This window comes from Labrus mixtus, chromosome 9 (genome assembly GCF_963584025.1).
Source record: "Labrus mixtus chromosome 9, fLabMix1.1, whole genome shotgun sequence".
In the NCBI taxonomy this organism is placed as follows: domain Eukaryota; kingdom Metazoa; phylum Chordata; class Actinopteri; order Labriformes; family Labridae; genus Labrus; species Labrus mixtus.
This window is the reverse complement of record NC_083620.1, coordinates 3,135,520-3,158,002: the sequence shown is the minus strand read 5'-3', so window position 1 is coordinate 3,158,002 and position 22,483 is coordinate 3,135,520. Positions and strand designations below refer to the sequence as shown.

At 43.1% G+C, this 22,483-nt stretch overlaps 1 protein-coding gene across 1 annotated transcript in view; it reads right to left on the bottom strand.

Annotated features, from left to right (window-relative positions):
• Nucleotides 1-6,740: 6,740 nt before the first annotated feature.
• The window catches only part of fat3a (FAT atypical cadherin 3a), a 122,915-nt gene continuing 107,172 nt past the window's right edge, over nt 6,741-22,483 (bottom strand). The window contains exons 21-31 of the mRNA XM_061045963.1: nt 21,194-21,995; nt 20,790-20,924; nt 20,539-20,693; nt 19,962-20,198; nt 19,567-19,813; nt 18,757-18,910; nt 16,254-16,954; nt 15,713-15,826; nt 14,842-14,901; nt 13,202-13,237; nt 6,741-8,274 (exon numbers count right to left, since the gene is read on the bottom strand). Coding sequence (XP_060901946.1) covers nt 7,658-8,274; nt 13,202-13,237; nt 14,842-14,901; nt 15,713-15,826; nt 16,254-16,954; nt 18,757-18,910; nt 19,567-19,813; nt 19,962-20,198; nt 20,539-20,693; nt 20,790-20,924; nt 21,194-21,995 — 3,258 coding nt within the window. The 3' untranslated portion in view covers nt 6,741-7,657. The remainder of the gene's footprint in view (nt 8,275-13,201; nt 13,238-14,841; nt 14,902-15,712; nt 15,827-16,253; nt 16,955-18,756; nt 18,911-19,566; nt 19,814-19,961; nt 20,199-20,538; nt 20,694-20,789; nt 20,925-21,193; nt 21,996-22,483) is intronic.

Genomic DNA, 22,483 nt, shown 5'->3' with positions numbered 1-22,483 from the left:
CAGTGTTACAGCAGCATGATTGATAGTATTGATAAGTACAGCAGCTTTAATAAACGGTATGTATTTTATAAGACATGTTTAAGAGAAGAATGAGTCCATCAGAAATTGTATTGGCAATGTTGGGATTTGTGCATTGGATATTTGTGCAGTCCAACGCACCAATCCCAACGTTGCCAATATACTTGTGCAATTTAGACTACACAGTGTATATCTACAATTTTTGTAAATTAAAAACAATTTACCATCGATCATTCAAAAAACAGAGATTGTATAAAAGTATTGGGGGCGCCAGTAGCCGTTAGTGCGTGCACCCCATGTACAGAGCGGCGCAGGTTTGAATCTGACCAGTTGCTGCTTTCCTGCATGTCATTCCCTTCTCTCTCTTCCCCAAGATTTCTGACTGATGATCCCAGTTCACTGTCCTATTTCTAAACAAAAGCAACAAAAAAAGCCCAAAAATAAACCTTTAAAAAGGATCAAAGTATTGAATATTTTGACAACATTAAAGGCGTTAACGTGGGGTTTTGTGTTTGTCATTTCTGAACAAACAGATCAGTGATCAGAGACACAGACTGAGCTGATTCTGTTTCTCTGTTCAATTCAATCTGAAAACTTTTTGATTCAGTTCTGCTCCAGAGCCTCACAGGCCGTATGTACAGCAGGCAGATATGAACTGAATCCATGAACGCTCAGTTTCCATGGTAACCAGTACGCCTGGGTCCTCAGGTGTGCGTGCTCTGAATGTGAACGAGGTGAGGCAGAAGTCTGCGAGTTAGGACCAGTTTGAACAAACTAAAGAGTGACATGTTGTTACTGTACTTATCGTGGTGACCTGCTGTGTGTCACAGTCGTTCAGCTGTTTGAAAGTGTTAGGTGAGCTGAGTGAGTCCTGCTCAGTCGGCTGCTCCTGATCTCAGCAGGTCTTCACCTGAGTGCACATGGTGTCACACCTGAACTCTTCCTCTCTCTCTCTGATGATCCCAGTTCATGAAAGTCATCTGTTGTGTTTTCACAATCTTATCGTCACAACGTGGAAATAAATGTGTTTGATGTCACTGCTCAGAATAACCAAGAGTTGTAACAGTTACAACATATTATCATATCACACATTTCATATGAACAAAAACACCTCATATATCAAACATTTACTTTTACCTGAATGGTCTCAGTCTAATATGATGTCACCTGCATCAACTACACAAGTCAAGCCTCATTTTTCACCAAACCTCTGTGTCTTGGTGTGTGTATTTAAACAGACATTTGTGTGTGTGTGTGTGTGTGTGTGTGTGTGTGTGTGTGTGTGTGTGTGTGTGTGTATGTGTGTGTGTGTGTGTGTGTGTGTGTGTGTGTGTGAGACTGAATAAAGGGAATGGTCCCCTGCATCATTAAGTTCACTATTTTTTTTTTCTATTCCCCACCTTGTGATCTCAGAGCAGTGGTGGTTCTAGACCACTTTTACTGAGGGGGCCAAACTGGGGCCAGTTGTTTTGTCAGAGGGGAACATTAAACCCAGGTGAAAAATAGACAAAGATGATCGCTTTAAAAAAATTAATATTATGCCAAATAATAGCGCACATCATTAAATACCACAACATAAAATACCATGATTTATATTTGTTTCAGTAACAGGCCCCTGTTGGCCCCTGCCTAGAACCGCCCATGTCTCAGAGTAAGAGATGTATTTCTTTTTTTTTTAAGATTTCTTTTTGGGCATTTTGTGCCTTTATTGTAGAGATAGGACAGTGGACAGAGTCAGAAATCATGGAGAAAGAGAGTAGGGAATGACATGCGGGTAAGGAGCCACAGGCCGGATTTGAACCTGTCACAGAAACAGTTCACACAGTCCCAGGATGAACCAGATATCGTGAAACTGTCCTGACTGCTGCAGCTAGGACTCAGATACAGAGAGGGAGGGGCCTAAACGGTCAATGTAGAATTAATGTGATTGCAGAAAGGGAGAGGGTCCAAACTACACAAAAAAGTGATCAATGCAGAAAGGCAGAAAATCAAGAGTACTCAGAAGAGCACTGTAACCAGCACTGACAGGCGATGACGGACAGGCAAGAGGCCGACTCACACTGTCAGGAAACACGCAATGAAAAGAGTCAAAACTTCAAAAAAACTAATGAAAACAAACATGAAGAAAAGAGGATTTCTGTTGGCTAATAGCACAGATAAAACGGTGTCAGTGAGGAGAGGGAGGGACAGTTTTCTGTATCATGTTAACAAAGCTGCTGCTCGACTCCTCACAGGAACACACAAGCGAGAGCACATCACTCCTGTCCTGGCCTCCCTTCATTGGCTCCCTGTCAATTTTAGGATCCATTTTAAGAGCTTGCTGTTTGCTTACAAAGCATTGAACGTGCTTGGCTCCGTCCTCCCTCTCTGACCTTCTACAGCCGTGTGTCCCATCACGGTCATCGAGGTCTGCTGATCAGACACTTCTGGTTGCACCTAACACTAGTGCTGAAGCATAGGGGAGACCGGTGCTTCTCAGCCGTAGCCCCTAAACTGTGGAACCAGTTGTGTCCCCCCCAAGCTAGACTGGTACCCACGTTGTTTAAATCTCATCTAAAAGCTGTATGCTTTGGCGTTCTGAGACCCAGTAAAAGGGTTTGTTTGTTTCTATAGTTTTTCTTTTGTCTATTGTTGTTTTTTCTTTTCTCTTTTTATGCATTTTATCTATTTGATGTAAAGCACTTTGGTCAACTCTGTTGTTTATCCTACAACTCTACAATTCTACAATTCACTTATCAGACTCTTTTATCCAAAGCGACGTACATCAAAGAGTAAGAACAACACAAGCAAGGATCTAGAAAAAAGGGAACAATGTCAGTAAGAGCAAACGATCAGCTTTGAGTCTGATTGGACACACAGGTGCTGACAGGAAGTGACCAGAGGCAAAGCACAACATTGAGGGCAGTTCTTGAGAGCTCTAATCAGTATAGAAACCATCTTATAAGTCATCGTTATCAAACAAAAACCATCGTCATTACCACCATCATCATCAATAATATGGAGACCATCATCATTAAGTTAGTAGGTATTCATGAAAGAGCTGGGTCTTTAGCTTTTTCTTAAAGGTGCAGAGGGTTTATAAATGTGCTCTATAAATGAAGTTTGATTGGATTGGACACAAGGGGATAGTTCAGTGTATATTTAAAGTGGGATTGTATGAGGTACTTGTCAATAGTAGGTGTGTTAAGCTACAGGAGATGTGGGTCAGCTCGTCCTCTTGAAGGTGAGACCGGTCAGAGTGCCGGTGTTCTGTTGAGATGTGTTGCCTTCTAGAAAAATGCTCCCATAGCACAAAACGATAGCAGGGGCTATCCGTATATCCCCTATCAAATGATGCTGCCGGAACAAAAGAACTTCATTCTCTACTCACTCTATATGCACGTCAGAGTTTGGGGAGCAAGTTTTACTGCTTTATTATTTAAGATTTCAGGGGAAGTGTGTCTCCATGGGAAAGTTACCCCACAGCCACGTGGTAGCACATGTCAATGAGTAGAACACCGGCACAGAAGCTATAACTATATTATATATCACTACGGACGGGTCTGTACCACATCATTTAGATCAGTTTACTTCAAACGCACTTCATCATTAATTTTCAGACCTAAAAACCAATGATGACCAATTCATCAATGAAGCAAACCTATTTGTTGCAGCCCTATTTGTGCTAACATATACGTGTTCATCCGCCTTACTGGTTCATTGACAAACTCTTAGAGGGGCCGAGCTGACCCACATCTCCTGAGGTGGCTGTGGATCAGTGGTCGGTCGGCCCTCAACTACTCAACCAGAAGGTTGGGGGTTTGATCCCCAGCTCCTGCAGTCACATGTTGAGGTGTCCTTGGGCAAGAAACTGAACCGCAAAATGCTCCTGCTGCTGCGTTAGCGCCGTGTGAATGTGAATAAATGGATTTTATTTGAAGACTTTTAGTGGTCAGAAAGCTTGAGCTCAAGTCCTTTTACTGTTTACTACTCAAGTACAACCTCACTTACCCAACTGTCCCTTCAAGTGCTCTCTTTTATAACACGTGTATCTTTGTAAAGCTGTGCCTCTTGGCCGTGTCGTCCTTTAAAATAAAGATTTGAACCTGAGAGGACTTCCTGATTAAACAAAGAAAAAAAATAGATAGGTCTATACTCTCGCTTTAATTCTTCTCTGATGTTTAAAAGCTGCTGCTGGTAAAATCACAGTTTTTCTTAATGAAGTCTTAAAAACATCTTCCTCTTGAACAAAAGGGTCTACCTCTGTAGGGATCCTTTCTGTAATGTTGTCCGACAGTTAGACTCACAATCTGAGCCTGTCAGTGACAAAAAACAACTTTTAGTGGACTCACTTTGATCCATGAAGGATTATGTAGCAGATGTACAGTAACTGTTTCACTGCTGCAGGGTGAACTGAGCGACTGGAGACATCTTGGTACCTATTTGTCATTTAGTAGTAGTAGTAGAATCATGTTCATTTAGAGCCAGAGTGGATAAACACAGAAGCTCTGTGACATGGCAGCCGATGTGATGATTCATCAGGGTACAGTTTATTAAAAAAATATATATAAAGACGGTGACTCTGTGAGCAAGAACCTTTTTTATTGTCTGCACTGTGTTGAAAAACAGCACTCCCTTTGTACAGTCAGTCTGCAGGTAGATGGCATACAGGTGACACTGCCTAATGCCGGAACATTAGGAATTCATTGAAACATTCCTGGTGAAATAAAAATGTACAAAAAGATCCCTCATGACCTGAAAAAAGTTTAACAAAAGGAAATAAAATAAAAAAAAAAGTCTGGATTTAATACTGTGCAAAACGTATCTCTAATATAGACATGGTATTCAGTCGGTCAGTGGGAGAGAGGAATGATGTGATAATAAATCAAGTCTCTTTGTGTCCACATTCACATCAAACAGTACAACTAAACAAAAAGAAATAACAAAGGCAGTTCAGATTGCATTTCAGTATCTACAAAATCAGCATTTTAACAACCTAGCTATGTACACTGTACAGGTTTAACACAAACATACATCTTTACAAAGAGCAGGAGCTGTGTGCAGATATCACAGGACTTCACAGAGGACGTGCTGACCATCAGTGACCTGCAGTAAGGTTCCTCTTTGATACCAAAGATACAATCTGTTATTGTAATGATGGATAGCATGGAAAGTACCGAGCTTTAAAAAAAGAAAACTACATCTATTTCATAAGACCGATGTGAAGGAGAGGAATCAGTCCATCAAACATCACAGACAAACTCCTGCATACTCTCTCAAGTGTACAAAATGTGTTGGCAATGTTCTGTACTGACATGCAGGAGTTTGTCTGCAATTTTGTCAAAATCAAGGAATGACCCAATGTTGGGTGATTAGGACATCTGTTGTTGTTGCCATGGTATCAAACAGTTGATTTTTACTAGAATCATATCCAAGTTAATAAATTTGGTATCTTGACAACCCTAGTTTGCATACATGTTGAAGATGCTACAGAGGAACAGGAAACTGTGGATGCACATGTGTTTGCTCCTCATGGCTTTAGAGACGTGGCGTGCCAGCATTAAACACATCAGCTGATCAAATTAAAGATCAAATATGGACTCAGGCTCTCAGAGCAGTGCAGCTGGTGCTGGCCAATTATTTTTGGCAAAAGATTTTTTAACCTGCAGTCTCATCGTGTGCTTTACAAAGTCTCTCCCCCATGACACACTGCCACCTGCAGGCTGTTAGTGATATGGCACAAAATGTAATAAAAAAAAACAAAAAACAACAAACCAAATGTAACCAGTGCAACAAACACAAAACCAAATGCTGAAGCCAAGAGCAGCTGTTGTTACTACTCAGTTTTATCTTTTGAATCACCAGGTTGTTCAAAAACATCTGGATTAAAATAATAATTTAATGATTCGTCAATTTATGATTAAAATGATTAAATATTATTACTATTTTAAAAGCTATTTCTGGGCCATTTATTGCATTTAACACCTGAAGAGAGACAGGAAACATTACGAGGAGAGAGTGGGGGATGACGTGCATCAAAGGGCCGAGGTCGGATTCAAACCCACAGCTGCTGCGACGAGGACTGTGGCCTCTGCACACGGGAAGTGCAAGACAACTGATAGGCTATCTGGCTACCAAATATTATTACTATTAATCAATTTGTTTTCTATACAGGATCAGGTAATCCAGATCACTTTAGTCCTGGTTCTGTAAAGAAAAAGTCGATACGATCACCGTGATCCAGGGTACCGACTTTTAAGGATTTCTAAATCTGGATCACCAGCTTTAAAGGAGACACTACATACTTTGTCCACAGGGGGAGCCAAAGTCCACATGAACCGAAAGATCCTCACAGATGCTTTAAAATGCTTAATATTGATGCTGTTTAGTGAAATATTTCATGTTTACTCTGCTAATGTGCACCTTAACTACTTTGTCCCTGAAGAAAAAAAAACATTTTAGCCCAAAATATGTTTAAAAAATATCTGAGCATATCAACTACACTCAATATGTTGTTTTGGTTGTCCAATATATTGGTATATTTTTTTTTGAGGAGGTTTGATCAGGATAAAAAAAACGAAAAAAAAAAAAAACGTAACACCCGATTTTATTATCCTTTTTTTCTGTTGAAAAACCAGTTCACAATACTGGATCCAATCTGATATGTTAAATCATAAATACTTGGTCTCTGAATATTCACTGATTTTTAATGACAACATGATGATGTCAGTTTTCTGGATTATTTCCAGGACTTCCTGTTATCTGTTGATGGATGAAGCATTCAGACCCTTTACTTTAGTAAAACATTATAAAGTCAATCCAAACCTTTTGTGTGTAAACATGATTTAGTTTTCATTTTACGTTATGATTCATTTTTAACCAAGGATCATAGTCTTCAGATATTAAATTAAGAGTATTGTGTATGTTTTTTTTTAATGTATTCTTGGTCTGATGAGAACATCCTTAAAGCAGACTAAAAACAACAGCAGCTCTTGACTTCTGCACAAACGTGGTACAAACATACCAGTGGAAGCTCACTGAACATTATGATGGCTGATGTCTCATGGCTTTGTGGGAACTTTATCTTTTTTTTTTTTTTTGGACAGGAGCGAGCACATTCCACATTAAACACATACATGGCTCTCTGAAATGTGTCCAGAACACACTTTTTTCATCAGTAAGCTCGTTCTATTTTACAAAGTCTGTACAATCTGGAAGTGCTACAAAAATGTACAAATCCAAGAGGAGGGAACAGAAAAGGAGGATTTTGTTTTTTTCTTATTTTTTTTTAGAAAGAGGAGGTGTGATGGACGTTTGAAGGAGCAGGAACATTACAAACTGTTTCACTTTCATGATTGTCCTTCTCCTTTTCTTCACTTTACCACATCTGTACATGTCATCTCTAAAGATCAATCTGTCACATTCTCTAAACCGCTCTGAACACATGTCCATGACTCCCTACTGCAGCAGGAAGGACACTTCTGATTGGTCTGTACAGCGGGGGACACTGACATCACACAGACTTGTTTCATCATGGTGGATGTTGTGTGTACAGTGTTTGTTTTAGTCGGTGTAATGTCTCCCTCTGTGTTGACATTCATGTGTGTGTCCTGCCATCTGCTCGATGTCATCCTCCTTCCTCCAATCATCTGTCTTACCATCACACCTCCGTCTGCTGCTGAGAGTCTGTGATGATGGTCACTCCTCGCCGCAGCTCATCCATACTGTCAAAGTCACTGCCGTGTTCCGAGTCCTCCAGCCCACAGGGGGCAGACATGTCCGAGGCCGACGACGCCCCGACAGACAGACGTATGTTCACAGACACAGAGTCCTCGGTGTCTCCCCCGTTTCCTGGGGTGACCCCGCCCCCTGACGCACCGAAGTCCCCGTGGGGCTGCTCGCCCAAGGGCAGCTGGTGGGGGGGCAGGTACTGGCTGGGGTGGAAGTGCGGCCTGGCGTTCTGACGGCCTGCGCTGCCCGAGCTCAGGGTGCTGTCCTTGGACGCTGGGGGATTGGCGGCCAGCGGCATGTAGGCCTCGGGGTAGTCCTCAGCTGTGGGCAAGGGGGGTGGAAGCTGGTCCTGGGACAAGAACACCTCGTCGTGGGGAGGCGGGTAATCGCTGTCAATGTCGTAGCCCCCCAGATAGTAGTCCGACTCCAGTTCACGCGTGCTTCCTGTGAGGCGGGGGGCTGACCCCGCTGCCTCACCGCCGGGAGCCTCCTCGATGTCGGACAGCCGTGTGCTCGGCATCCAGTCCGACGTGTCCCAGTGATACGCTGCACGACAGAGAGTGGGGGGTTAGTCATGATCAGGACTGTGACAGAAGACAGCGCCCCTGTGGGGGTGGGTGGGTCATACTATGCTCCACACATACATGCCTTCCTTTTAATAAAAAGGTTCTGCAGGTCAGCCACATGACAGGAACAACCTGAAACATGTTTATTTTAGGGGGGGGTCACATGCGAAGCAGGAGCCTCTGAGGGAGGGGGGGGGGGGTTAAAGGTCACAGCATGCTGAGCTTCATGAAGAATATCAGATCATGACCGATGATAACAAAACAGCAACATGTGACTCAGACGTTGTGGTGGATGTGGTGGATTGTCCCGCTGCTCAGTGATTACACAGACACACTCTGATGTGTTGTCATGAGATGACGGCTCAGGTGTCCCCTGTCACCTCTGTGTCCCATTTTAGACACCACGGCAATAACAGATCTTTCTCTGATTGCTACCTGTCCTGTTTCCTGTGAACGGATCAGCTGTTGTCTTGCAGAGAACAAAATGTTTGAAGCAGAATCTATCGATATATCACCTCAAACCTCAGAGCTCAGAGGTGTGTCTGGAGAAGTGAGTATAGTCGAAATTTATTCCCCAAATTATTATTATTATTTTTTTGACTTGTTCAGGCAACAAGGAGTACTAACCAATTAGAGGCAGAGTAGGGAGGATTATGACTTCGCTATCCTGTGAAAAAAACTTACAGGATACTACTGAATGATGCACCAGAGAGGATTTAGAAATGGAGACTGAAAAATAAGCAGCTATACGCCGTATAATACCTTTACTTCTTAGGTTCAACAGAAGTGGTATGAAAGTCGGGAACCAATCCCAAATTTGGAAGATGTTATGACCCTCCTTTTTCTGGCTTTATCCATTGATAAACTTCACCAAACTGTCACCATCAACGTTTGGATCATTTGGGGTTTTTAGAAACACAGACACAAACTATGACGCCATCTTTGGTGCCGAATCATAAAGATTCTCACATATTCTCATTTTGACTATAAAAGTGATGTGTGGGAAGCAGCACTAAATATTAAATACTGTTTTATACACATATGGTTGGTTATTGAGGATTAGCCCAGAGTACTGGCAACAGCAAATTGGACAAATCGGCCTCATTAACAATGAATCTGTCCTGATTGTGTGAAGCATTCGCTGCCTATAGACCACAACAACTTTGAACAGGAACATGGCTGTTATAAAGTGAAGGTGATTTTCCTGACTTGACTATGTCAACTGGAACTGGAAAGACACCACGTCACTCGTCTTTAGAAAACAGGTTCAAATGCCTTTTTGTTACATTGGTAAGTTCTAAAGGTAGAACAAGATAAAAACAGTTTCTTTGAAGTGTTTCTGCGTCCAGCCTTCAGAAACACTACAGAAACATGTGGTGAAACAAACTTAAACACAAGAGGGTGAGTGACTCAACAGGTGTAAGCGTTCAGAGTCTACCAGATCACTTCACTTCATCACCTGACAGTAAGGAGGCTCCCTCCCAATGAGCAGTTTTTAAAGAAATGAATTCATTGGTCAAAAAGAGGAGTTTTACATAAACATATCTTTACAAACATTTAAAAAATATTGTAGCCTGCACAAAAATATACACCTTAATATTTATCTCCTACAACCAAAAGTCATACTTTATAGGAAATGAGTCAGAGCTTTTAAATCCTGAAGGCTTAAGGCATAGATCACATCCCAGAATCAATACATGGAGCATCAAACAACTCAATCAAAGTGAAACGTTTTGGATTTTCAAGTTAAGAGCCCCCTCACTACCCTGGTCCTAATGAGGAGTTAGCTCCGACTCACTTCCTCTAAAGAATGTATATGAAGTGAAAAGTATCACAGTATCAAAGTATGTATATATATATTTGTGTGTAGGCTTCTATATTTTTGGTATGTGTGTATGGATATGTTTATATATACATATATACTTAGATTTTTCACTTTTAATTGTCTTTATTTGTACATAAACTTTATCTTGAGTGACTTTGAGTATCTTTTTGACCATTAAATTAATTTCTTTAGAAACTGCTCCTTGGGAGGGAGTCTCTTATTTGCAGGTGAAGGACTAATGGTGCATTCATGTGGTGTCAGACACATCGGAAAAACGAGTTTCCCAGTTGTACGCCTGCTCAAGTCAGAACAACAACTCGGAAACTCTGGAAATAATAAGGCGCCCGACTTGCCTACTTGATCTCATATTTGTTGTCAAATATGTTCTGTTAAATTACTATTATTAATTCACATATTGCAAATCAAAGTTTTTCTCAAATATGTATTGTAACACATACATGTACTTGTAACAGTGACATTCCACAGATTTTCTTCATAGCATCCACATTGTTTTTTGCTGGAAGAACGACTTCCCAACTTGTAAACTGGGACCATCTGAGCAGCACATGAATGCAGCATGAAGTGATCTCTTGCTGCATTCATGTGCTGCTCGGGTGGTCCAAGTTTCCGAGTTTGGAAATCGTTCTTCCGGCTTTAGTGTGTTCAAGTGATTTCAGTTTGGAAAATCGTAATGTTGTAACAACAGCAAAAAACAGCGTTGATGCTATGAAGAAGAAGATCCGTGAAATGTCTCTCTCTCTCTCTCTCGTCAAGTCGGGCACCTTATTATTTTCCGAGTTTCCGAGTTGTTGTTCCGACTTGAGCAGGTGTTCATGTGCATTTTACAACACAGAAACTTGTTTTCCCGATGTTTCCGACACCACATGAATGCAGCATCTGTTACGGACTGGTAGACTCTGATTGCTGAATGCTTACACCTGTTGATTCACTCACCCTTCTGTTTCACCACTTGTTCCTAAAGACGTTTTTTTCTTTTTATTATCTCGTTCTACCTTTAGAACTTGTCAGTTTTATGAAGGCCTTTCAATATTTTTCTTGGTTTCTTTCCAGTTTTTAAGACCTTATTATGCCCTTTACCAAAAAGCTCATTTTGTATTGTATTATTACTAGTTCTACGAAGCTCCCTTGTTCCTGGATTTGGTCTTAAAGTAGTGACTGGTGACTCTGGCATCATTCAGAAATACTCTGTATGTTGTCTCTTGTGACTTCAACAAAAACGCTTCACCAGTTCTTGACTTAAACTGGCAGAGCATTATGAACAAATCTGTCTCAAAAGGAAGACACAGTGCACTTCTAAAACGGGACCATGCTAGTACTTGCTAAGGCGTTAGCATTGAGCCCTTGGAGCCAATCATCTCCTGACCCATGATAGAAGATGATTCTCATCACTTCTGACCAACCAGCAGGACAATCCCACAAAACTCTGAAACACCAAATTCAAAAGACAAAGTGAGTGGAGTTAAACAAAGCGATGACAAATCAAAGAAAGAGGCGTCCATGCATCGCAGCAGAACACAAACCATGAATCAGTGAAAACTTCATCAGAACAAACTGGAACAGAACATCAGCGAGCTGCAGATACAAATCATAACAGTGACGACATGGTGGGATGCAGGAACGGTGAGAGCAGGCAGAAAGCTGTCGGGGTTGTGGGAGCAGAGTGTCGGCCAATCAGCACAGCAGAACAATGAGCGTCCAACAAGCTGTGGGAGGGGCTTCACATCACATCATATGTGCACACAGAGCTCAGACTGGAGAAGGAGAGGAGAGACTTTTCATGGACAGAGAATGGAGGAATGATGGCAGAGCCAGAGAGAGAGCCAGAGAGAGAGAGAGAGAGAGAGAGACAGAAAGGCAGAGAGAGTAGACAGAATAACATCAGTCAGCAGAGACTGGTCTTAAAGTCTTTCTATGTGATTTTTTGATCCAGCAGATGTCGCCCTTGAGCACCAGCATGAAACCAAAACAACTGGCGCTGCATTGTTGTGTTAGCATGCTAATGCTAGTGATCTTTATTATGCTCGTATCTTCACACTGCATGTAAATTTACCTGAAATGAGCGTGATCTAGAAACACAGTTAAGCAGTGAGTACAGTATGTTATTCTTCTTTTCTCTAGTCCCTCAATTAAACAACTTTTATACACGAGGGGAGGAGTCAGCTGGCCGTCCGGGCGATGTAAACAAAGTGAAGCTAGGACTCTGAAGACAGTGGGACTCAGGTGTTACACCCATTGTAGACAGTCATGACTCACAGAGTTATTTTCAGAGGATATACTTGATTTCTACATTTAAGTGTGAAAAATCACATAGAAAGACTTTAACAGGAAACGTTTCAATTTAAGATCTGCTTTGTTCTCTATCTTTGGGGGATGTCTGACTGTGGCTCTGATAGATGGTTAAACCAGCCGGTTGTGGAGTGTGTGCTTCAGGTTGAGGAGATCAGAGTTGTGTGCTGTAGGTGGAGTCTATTTGATTTAAAAATTTGGTAATTTAGGGCATTTCATTAGGCGCGATTGTTTTGTACTGTGCCCGAGCACAATTGTCCCCCTCTACCCCACTGGCCTGCGTTCACATGGCCGAGTAAACTTGCGTATGTACACATTCAGATGCAGCAGGTGGCAGTATGTACATAGTTGGTTTGCAAATCCGCCAAGAAGCAGAAAGAAGAAGCAACCATGGCAACCACTCGCAGGCTAAGCCTATCCTCATAGCTGGATGTTTTTAAAATGTATTTCTGAGACGCCAACAAACAACCCTCCTCCTACTTCCACCTCTACCCTGCAGCTCAGAGGACAAAATAGTCCCGTGCTGTGTGGATATGATGGTTTTTAAAGCAACAGGAGCCATTTTGAATCACCTCATACTCTATAGCGGTACTCGAGCACTCCTGAATCATGCTCGAGTTCGACTGTACTCGGATCCTGGCCCGCCGTGTCCCTAATGTTAAAACCACCCATAGTTATTTTATCTACTCCCTGCATAGAGAGATGATAGAAGAAGAGACAGAGAGAGACAGGTGATAGAGGAACAGGTAGGTAGGGGGGGTGAGGGTTGAAGTACCTCTGTTGTAGCTTTGACCGTGATCCATAACAGAGACTGTCAGATGAAGAACAACAGAACAAACAGTCTTTAGATTCAGATCAGGACTAAATGTTCTCAAAGTGTTCTGACAGGACAGAAGAAGATTCACATGCTGGGGGAGTTAATGTGAGTCTCTCAGGTGTTCTGTTTTTAAGGTGTGTGTTTGTAACAAACTGCATGAATAAGCATAGTATATTCTCTCTGAATGTATCGTTTTCATAATCTAAACGAGTACAGTGTGTGCTAGTGATGACAAAAACTAATCAGATCTATTTCATTTTTTTGTACCAGGCTGTAAACATGATTATTTATTTTACAGCTTTTTTGCCTGTCATGTGTATTTGACTTCCTCAAGTGGACACTCGACGAACTGCAGGATAAAATGCAAATGAGCTGTGTTTGACCACGCCCCCTCTCTTAAAGGGGACTCTACTTGGGCTTTCTCGCTCCATGTTCTATTGTTTACAGTGGGAAGGCAGACTCAGAGGGCAGAACAAACACCTAGCTGTGGGAGTGTCACCCATCTGGGGGAGGGGTTACTGCCCTTTGTGATGTCACAAAGGAAATATCACAATGATTATAATGAGTTAAAATGACAAGGTGTCTGATTTTATCTATACTGGGACCATATTAAACAACAGATATTTGACTGAAAGAACAACTGTCATGTCGGCCACTACCCTGAAGACAGTCTGCAGGTTCTTACTCTGACCTCAGACTCCCTCAGTGATCAACTCTGTGTAAGTAACACAGAGGAATTCTTGAGTGAAATCAGGTCATCGAGGTAGATCAATACCTGCAGACTGTGGGCTGTCAGGGGGGCCGAGGCTTAGTCACCAACTGCTCCCTGAGGTCTGTGTGTACTGAGAGCTAATGAGAGAGGAGGTGTGATGGACTGAATGACCTCTGAGGAGTCATAATCTGTGGACATTAATCTCAACATGTCAAACTGTGAGAGAATGTTCTACACACAGTGTCCCAGTATACAAGCACCGAGGGAGAATCTTTTTATTAACAGAAGTATGTCTGACTCCTCTTTCTGCTAGTTACCACTGGACCTTCTTCTGGTTGACCTCGCTAACAAATTAGAAAAATGGCAAAGTGGGGGTTTTATGTGGAACGCTGAAAACTTTAGGGCTGTACATTTCGTACATACGCTACCTTTTGGTTCTTTGTGATGCATGCTATCTCTTTAGTTTATGGTGATATCTGAAGGCAGACGACAAAACAACTTCTGCTGTGCTCTGCATTTATGTCGTTAAACTTCCGGGTAAAGCCCGGGGCTGTAACTGTGGAGCATGCTCAGGACACAGAGGCCAGTTATGGTCTGATTGGAGGAGTATACATGCATGAATACATCGACCTTAACCTCATTGTGTTAGTCCAACTTTGAGAAATTTGATGATTTCAGACTAACATGTTTACATGCATCTTAAAAGTCCAGTTTTAGTCGCACTAACACAGAAAATCTTTTTTTTTCTAACTGCATGTACATGTAATATATGCAAGTGTGTTCAGCTCTGTTAGAGGAGATTCTGCAGAGACAGAGTCAGATCAGAAGCGAGCAAGAGAGAGAGAGAGAGAGAGAGAGAGAGAGAGTGGGGGATGAGACATGGTACCTTCACTCTCGATTGTGTCGACTGCATCATTGACCAGTCGAATGACAGTCACTATGGAGGCTTGTGGAGGGAAAAAAGGACACAAGTTTTCAAACAGAGTCAGTCAAAGTGACAAAAATCTCATCATGGCCGGACTGCTGCTGTCAGTCCTGTGTGCAGCAACCTGCTCCGCTCCTGACATAGGCAACGTTTCAGTATGATGATAAGGGGCGGTTTGCACAAAATATTCTTCAGTTTTAGTGAAACACATAAAATCAGCAAAAAAAAAAAGAAGAGCCAAACAAAGAAAATGACCTTCATAAGATGCAAAGAAAGCCACATGTGAACAAAAACATATCAAAGCAAAACAACAACACATTCCTGCAGGTTTCTGACATTTTAGGCAAAAAAATAAATCACATTTTTAATCAACATGATCGAAGGCAAAAAAGCAGATGTTTTAATTTACGACCATTCTGAAAATTAAAACATTAATGATTGTCATGGATCGCAAATAAAGTCCAGAGCAAACAGTATGATGTGATGATGAAAAAGATGAAACCACAAAAAAGCTCCTGCACAAAGACCACAAGCACCCACAGCACGACCGTGAATCAGCCAAAACCTCCAACAATGTAGCAGTGTAACTAGGTCATTCATGTTCAGGGGATTATTGTAGTAAAAACATAATTTGAGTCTCTGTGGTACAGTCAGAACTTTTCTTTGTGACTTTATTAAACTTGTGAAGCTTTTAGAGTAAATAATGCAGATTATTTGAGTTGGTTCAATTACCCACAATGCACTAGCTCTTATAAAAGTTTAACCATCCGGTCTGAAGAAAAGCACCTGGATACTGAGAAGAAGAATTTGAAACCAATGATGTGTGTCTTACCGTTGTCGTCACACGAGTCAGACTGGAAGGAGCTCAGTGATTGGACCTCTGAGTTGCTGCCTTTGTTGCTCCCTGAGAAACAGGTCACTTCCTCTGCCATGTCGGCCATCTTACCTGTGTGTGTGTGTGTGTGTGGGGGGGGGGGGGGGGGGTGAGCATTTATTTATTTTTTATTGCAAGACAAGAGACAATTACAGTGAGCACAGGCCAGAAAAGGGGTATATTCATGTTTTACTTGAGTGTGTGTGTGTGTGTGTGTGTGTGTGTGTGTGTGGAAAGTCAGCCTGTCTCCATTGACATCATAAAAACACTATTTTTTGTTGTTGATGGTGGTGATGACGATGGTGGTGATGAATGTTATATTATATATATTATCATTTCTATCATAACTTATTTATTCATCTATTTTTATTATTTTTTGTTTGGTAGTGAATTTGTATTTGTTTTCCTCCTTTTTCTCACTCTGACTTTCCATCCACACATGTTTATATACTTGGACACAGATCAGATGTTGCTTGTGTGAAGATAAACAGACACTCACCCTCGTCGCTGTCCCAGGGGCACTTGCGGAGGGAGTCGCAGTCGGAGCGGCAGGGCGAGACCGCCGGCAGGTTTGGGGCCACGCTGCAGACCACCACCCCCCTCCTGGTGGTCCCCGACAGGATCCTGGGGGACTCTGGGTGGAAGGTGCTCATCTCTGTGTGCTCCACCCCCCGACCGTCCACCATCTTCTCCAGCGTGGACCGCGGGTCGCCTTGGAAACAGGGTGTGTACGCCATGGGCCTCACGGGGACCTGCGGGGGTCCCAGCATCCCACCGACCCCCACCATGGTGGGCTCTGAGTACAGGTTGAGGGGGTCTCCCGGCGAGCAGTGCAGGGTCTTGAACTGGACACCGTTCGCCTTGTTGAGCAGCGCAGCGGTGGCGGGGTCCTGGACCAGCGACAGGTTGTTCCTGGAGTAGTTCTTCTGGAACACCTTCTTCCTGAAGGCGATGAAGAGGATGATGAGGGTGACGATGACGAAGAGCACCACGGCGATGCCGATCAGCTCCTCCTTGCCGACCACGGCGTGTCCCGCCTGCATGTCGGGGACGACGACGGGCCGCAGGCTGCAGCGCTGACCCACGAAGCCCGCCGTGCAGTTACAATAGAAGGAGCCGTGGGTGTTGACGCACACGCCGCCGTTCTCACACTCGCCCTCCGGGTTGCTGCGGTCACACTCGTTCACGTCCTCCTCACAGCTGGAGGGGGGAGGACCGAGAGAGATCAGAGTGAGAGAGAGTGAGGACAGTTTGAAGGAGTAGTTCCTGTGTGTCTGTCTTTAATCAGCTGCTTTAAGTTCAATATAAACTCTGTAGAGCTGCTAGCTCTAACACACTCAGAGAGAGAGAGAGAGAGGTATATATAACCTTGGTATATTCAAGGTTCTTCATGTCACAATACATGACTGGTTTGTTTGTAAGGCATTTGTATTCAATGTTTGATATCCTTAAAAAAAAACAAAAAAAAAACAATGTCTGTGTTTACTGTAATTGTACTTTTCTTCATTATTTAACTTCATATGGAAATGATTATAATGTGTATTGTATATTTTGCTTTGGCAACATGTTTAACCCAAACGTAATGCCAATAAATCCATTTGAATTTGAATATGAATTTGAGAGAGAGAGAGAGAGAGAGAGAGGGATAAAGCTTGTAGTTAGGGACGATGACCTGAGGTCATCAAAATGTTGAATTGATACTTTTTGAAACCTTGTGTTTTAGAATAATCAAACCGGTTGTTTAATTTATAATAATAATAATAATAATAATAATAATAATAATAAAAAATTAGATTTATATAGCACTTTTCTAAATACTCAAAGACGCTTTGACAGGAAACAACAAAAAACAAAGCAAAAACTAAGAGAACAATACAACATAGAAGTAGTGTCGAGGGAAGAGGATGAGAGTCAGTGGTTGTAGGCGGTGATGAAGAGGTGAGTTTTTAGGGATTTCTTGAAGGAAGTGAGTGTGGGGGAGTCTCGGATGTTTTTAGGGAGAGAGTTCCAGAGGGTGGAGTGGCAATGGAGAAGGCCCTGTCCCCCTGGGACCGAATTTAGAATAGTATTTAAAGGTACTGAAGCTTTAAAAAAAAAAAAAAAACTATTTAACTAAAGGCTGCTGTGAGAGAAAGATGCGATCTTTTCAAATTCACAGGTCGGCTAATTCAGACTCCCCCGTATACTTTGGCAACAGTTCCGTACCAGGATTTTTGGCGACCTTATTTCATATAATAGGAGAGTAATAGAAGAATAACTCCAAATCCCAATGTTGCCTATGTATTCATTAAATTTAGACCGAGTAGTGTTGTAGTTTAGGTGATGATAAATAGGAAATTGCCTGATAGTAGGTGTCTATGACTTCTATTATTGATGCAGTGCTATCAAACAGGTGGTTCAAACTATGGTAGGATTTTTACTAAGATTATATTGAAGTTTAAAATTCAGGCATCAAGTTTAAAATTCAGGTATCAAGTTTAAAATTCAGGCATCAAGTTTAAAATTCAGGCATCGTGACAACCCCTACTTGGTCGAGCCCCTAGTCATGCTGCTTTAGGACGAAGCTTTTTTTTTTAACTTGACGACAGAAAAGTTTTCTCTTCATCTCCTCTGATCACAGTCAGCACAAACATAAATGTGTGATCATTGAATATAAAGTTGAATAAAGTTAAATTGATTCTCTGCAGCGTCCAATGACTGTCAGGCTGTTTGTTTGTCTCAGTGACTCAGAGCTGCAGAATGTGAGATACACACTAACACACACAGTCATTCATGTGTTTGATGGTTTTCAGATCTAAACTGCCCCCTGCTGAGAGTCCTCCACATCGAGAAAAAGAGGATTATAATTCAATTATAACATTCTTCAGATGTGATTTCATAAAGAATCAGTATTTGATGAAATCAGTTAATCAGCTTGTGTGTGTGTGTGTGTGTGTGTGTGTGTGTGTGAGTCACCCCTGTAATAACCAGTTTGAGTTCATGTCTGTGTGTGTCGGACTCACGTCAGGCCCTTGAATCCTCTCCTGCAGCTGCACAGGAAAGCGTTCCCGATGGTTTTACATGCTCCTCCGTTCTGACACGGGTTAGGAACACATGCCGTTATCTCCATCTCACAGCGCCCCCCGGTGAACTGGGGGTTACAACTGCACGAGAAGCCTGCAGAAAGAGAGAGAGAGAGAAGCGGTGTCAGACTTAAACCAACAAATGGATTCATCCACTGCAGAAAATAGTCCCTGACAAATCTAGAGTGGAAACTGTTTAAAAAGACTCTTATTTTGAAATCACAACATTATATATTTCTGGTGTTTGTAAAGACTTCAGTAAAAACTTGGAATTTGAAGCTCAGAGAACATTTAGGATAAATGAAACCAGTCGCATATGTTTTAAACATTATTCTATTAAGAAATGTAATTCAATAAATTAAATAACCCATAATAAGAAAAAGAGTGTCTGAAAGTAATATCTTGACTTAGTCGTTTGAGCCCTTTGAAAACAAGTAATATAAAAATGTCCTTTAATCTATTCATGATAGGTATAACTATTATTTTAAATATTTGGTTTTTATTGTGCAAATCTTTTAATAATTGGTACTTTCTTATAGTATACAATTTCTATACTAAAAAGGGTTTTTTATAATTTATGACCTGATCATAATATTTATCTTATTACACTTTGATGGCGTTCCAATTTTTTTCTTTGAGTTAACCTTTATTAAAACTAATCCCATTTCTTAATACACTTTGTAACAGTCTCAGACTTCAAGTCCTGCAGAGTACAGGTCCTGAGCTGACTGCTGTTGTCCCGATACTCACCACCAGAGGGCAGGCCTGTGCAGGTGGCTCCGTTTCGACAGGGCTGCTGCAGACAGGCGTCTGGGTAAAGGATGCAGCCCAGCTTCATCTCGGTCAGCCCCACCACCTCAGCGTATCGGGAGCGTTTGTTCTGCAGCGGCAGCTCGTTGTTGTTGAGCATCACGGAGTCCAGACAGCCCTGAAACCCCTCCAGCACCCGCGGGTCCTTCTGAGACTCCATCAGGCTGCGAGAGTTTGGGTTCTGCACCTGAGGAGTGATGTCATCAAAGACAGAAGACTGTGTTCAGGGTTTGAAAGGTGGACTAGAAGGAGTCTTAAAGTACTAAATCATGTCATCAGACACTCCCCACCCCCCACCCCCCACCCCCTATCCCCTATGACCCCCCTGAACTGACCAGAGCTCCAAAGTAGATGGTTCTGTCTGGAGCCAGCGGCTGGATGAATGGTGGTCCGCGGCGTCGCTCCACGTAGCTGTCGTCGAGCGCTAGGCTGCTGTAGTTCCTGTTGATCTCCAGAGTGACCGTGTGCCAGCCGCCGTCATTTATCCTCCGACCAGAGATCCCCAACATGTCATCAGAGGGTCCGTCAGAGAGAGCGCAGGTCAGCTGGAACCACAGCTTCCCCTCCTCCAGCTGATCACACACACACACAGACACACACACACTATGGTCTCTAAAGGTTCAACACTCGGACGTTGATGATTTGTTAACTTTCCTGCAGCCCCACACTGAAGCCTACATTTGTGTTTTTGTGTAAAACAATTTACTTTTGGAAGTTTGATACAGAATATGACGAGTGATCCCTCGTTATGAATTCATAGACGACGTGAGACCAGAACAGTCTGAGGCTTGATAAATTCCAGATTACTGAAACTTTCTGTTCATTTTTGTGTGTGTGTGTGTGTGTGTGTGTTTACCTTGAGCACGGTGCAGGGTTCAGTGTGTGTATGTGTGTGTGTGTGTGTGTGTTTACCTTGAGCACGGTGCAGGGTTCAGTGTGTGTGTACATGATGATTCCTCGGCTCTGCAGCGTTCTGATCCTCAGGCTGAGCTTGAGCTCCGGCTGAAGACGCTCGGAGAGACGGTACTTAATGTAGCTGTTACCTGAGAAACTCAGAGACGAGTGCCCTGCGCACACACACAAGTTCATTAAACAATTCTTAAATCACCTTAAGAGTTTGTATAAATGACACAGTCAGTCGTTGAAAAGCCAGGCGCACAAACCTGCACACTCTCCCAGTTTTCCAGGGGGACACTGGCAGGCGTAGCGCCCTCTGCTGGCCTCGATAGAGACACACTGCATGTCTGCTGGACAGGGCTGGTCCTCACACTGCTCAGAGAGCACAGCACAGCTGGAGTCTGCACGCACACACACACACACACACACACACACACACACACACACACACACACACACACACAGAAGAGATATATTTTATCAGGAGGAGAAAATATGAGAAAGTATTTTAAGTCTTTGATTTCATAATTCTGGTAAACACATTTATTTTATGACCCTTGAGGGTTTCCGTAGACCATGAATGAACTATGTAGAAAAAAAAAAGAAGCAGATTATCATTTAAATTGTTTTCTTCATAAACACTCAGTGACTCCTCCCCTCTGTGACTCACCTGTGCAGGTGCAGCGTGAGGTGCGGTGGAAGCGCGGGGACACGAAGCTGATGCGTGGCGTGCTGTATGTTGCGAGGTTGTGCGAGTCCAGGATGATGCTCTGCTCGCACTGCGCCCCACGACACTCCAGCCCCGAGCAGTTCTTATCCAAGATGGCCGACACCCTGAGCACCTCCTCGAGCCGCCGCCGCGACGCGCTCAGCTTCTGCGTCAGGTAGGCCGCCTTGTAGTAACCCTCCCCTGCCGTTTCCACGGCGACCAGCATGTCCAACTGCTGGGTCCCGCCCACCGGCTGCAGACTGAGCATGTGCAGCTTGTCCTGCTGCTGCGAGGCGGCGGCCTGGCGCAGCACCTTCAACACGCTCCTCATGTGCAGAGCCACAAAGTCCTGCGGCGCCACGCTCTCGAAACGCACGGTCACCGCTTCGCGCAGCATCTCCGGGGTCGCCTGCTCTACGTGCACGCTCACAGGCACGGGCACAGCAAAGCGGCCGTCACTCACGCTGGCGTTCAGGTTGTAGCGGCCAGCGTCCAGCCCCCCCAGAGCAATGATCTTCCCATCGCGAGGATTGATCTTGAAGAGGCTGCGCTGGGCCGGGGGGGCGTGGCCAAAGGTCAGAGCGTCGTAGGGATCAGCATCGGTGGCGTGCAGTTGGCCGATCACACCTCCAGGAAACTCGTCCTCCATGGTGACGATGTGAACCTCTAAAGGTAGAGCTACAGGGCGATGGAGCGACTCCTCAATCACTCTGACCGTCAGCATGGAGGAGGAAGAGAGGCGGGGCTTACCCGAGTCTGACACCTGGGGGGGGGGGGGGTAGAGAGGGGACAGTTAAATATTGCTACATGATCTTCAGTCTGATAGGAAGTCACCTGCTGAGGTGAATCTGATCAGATTACATCCACTCTGTTTCATATCATTTAACTTATTTAAGGTTTCACCATCTAGAGCAACAGTTGGTAAACTTTCAGACTTATAAAAGTGGATTCAAAGTGGATCTAACAACTTTCAAAGGGAGAATGGCATCTCTCCTATGCACATGTCATTTTGGAACAGTACTGTTAAGCCTTCTGTGTTTTACGACAGTGCAGTTGCACGCATGGACCTTTGGTGGGCGCTAATGCGCACTAAACCAGATTCCCACATATTGTTGCTTCAAAACGAAGAGAGCAGGCAATTACAACTCAACATGATTGAACCTCTGGATATATTAGCAAATTGATATTTACAGACTTTATTTAATGATCATTTTTTAAAGTCATACAGAAGTGGAATTATTTTCCTGATCA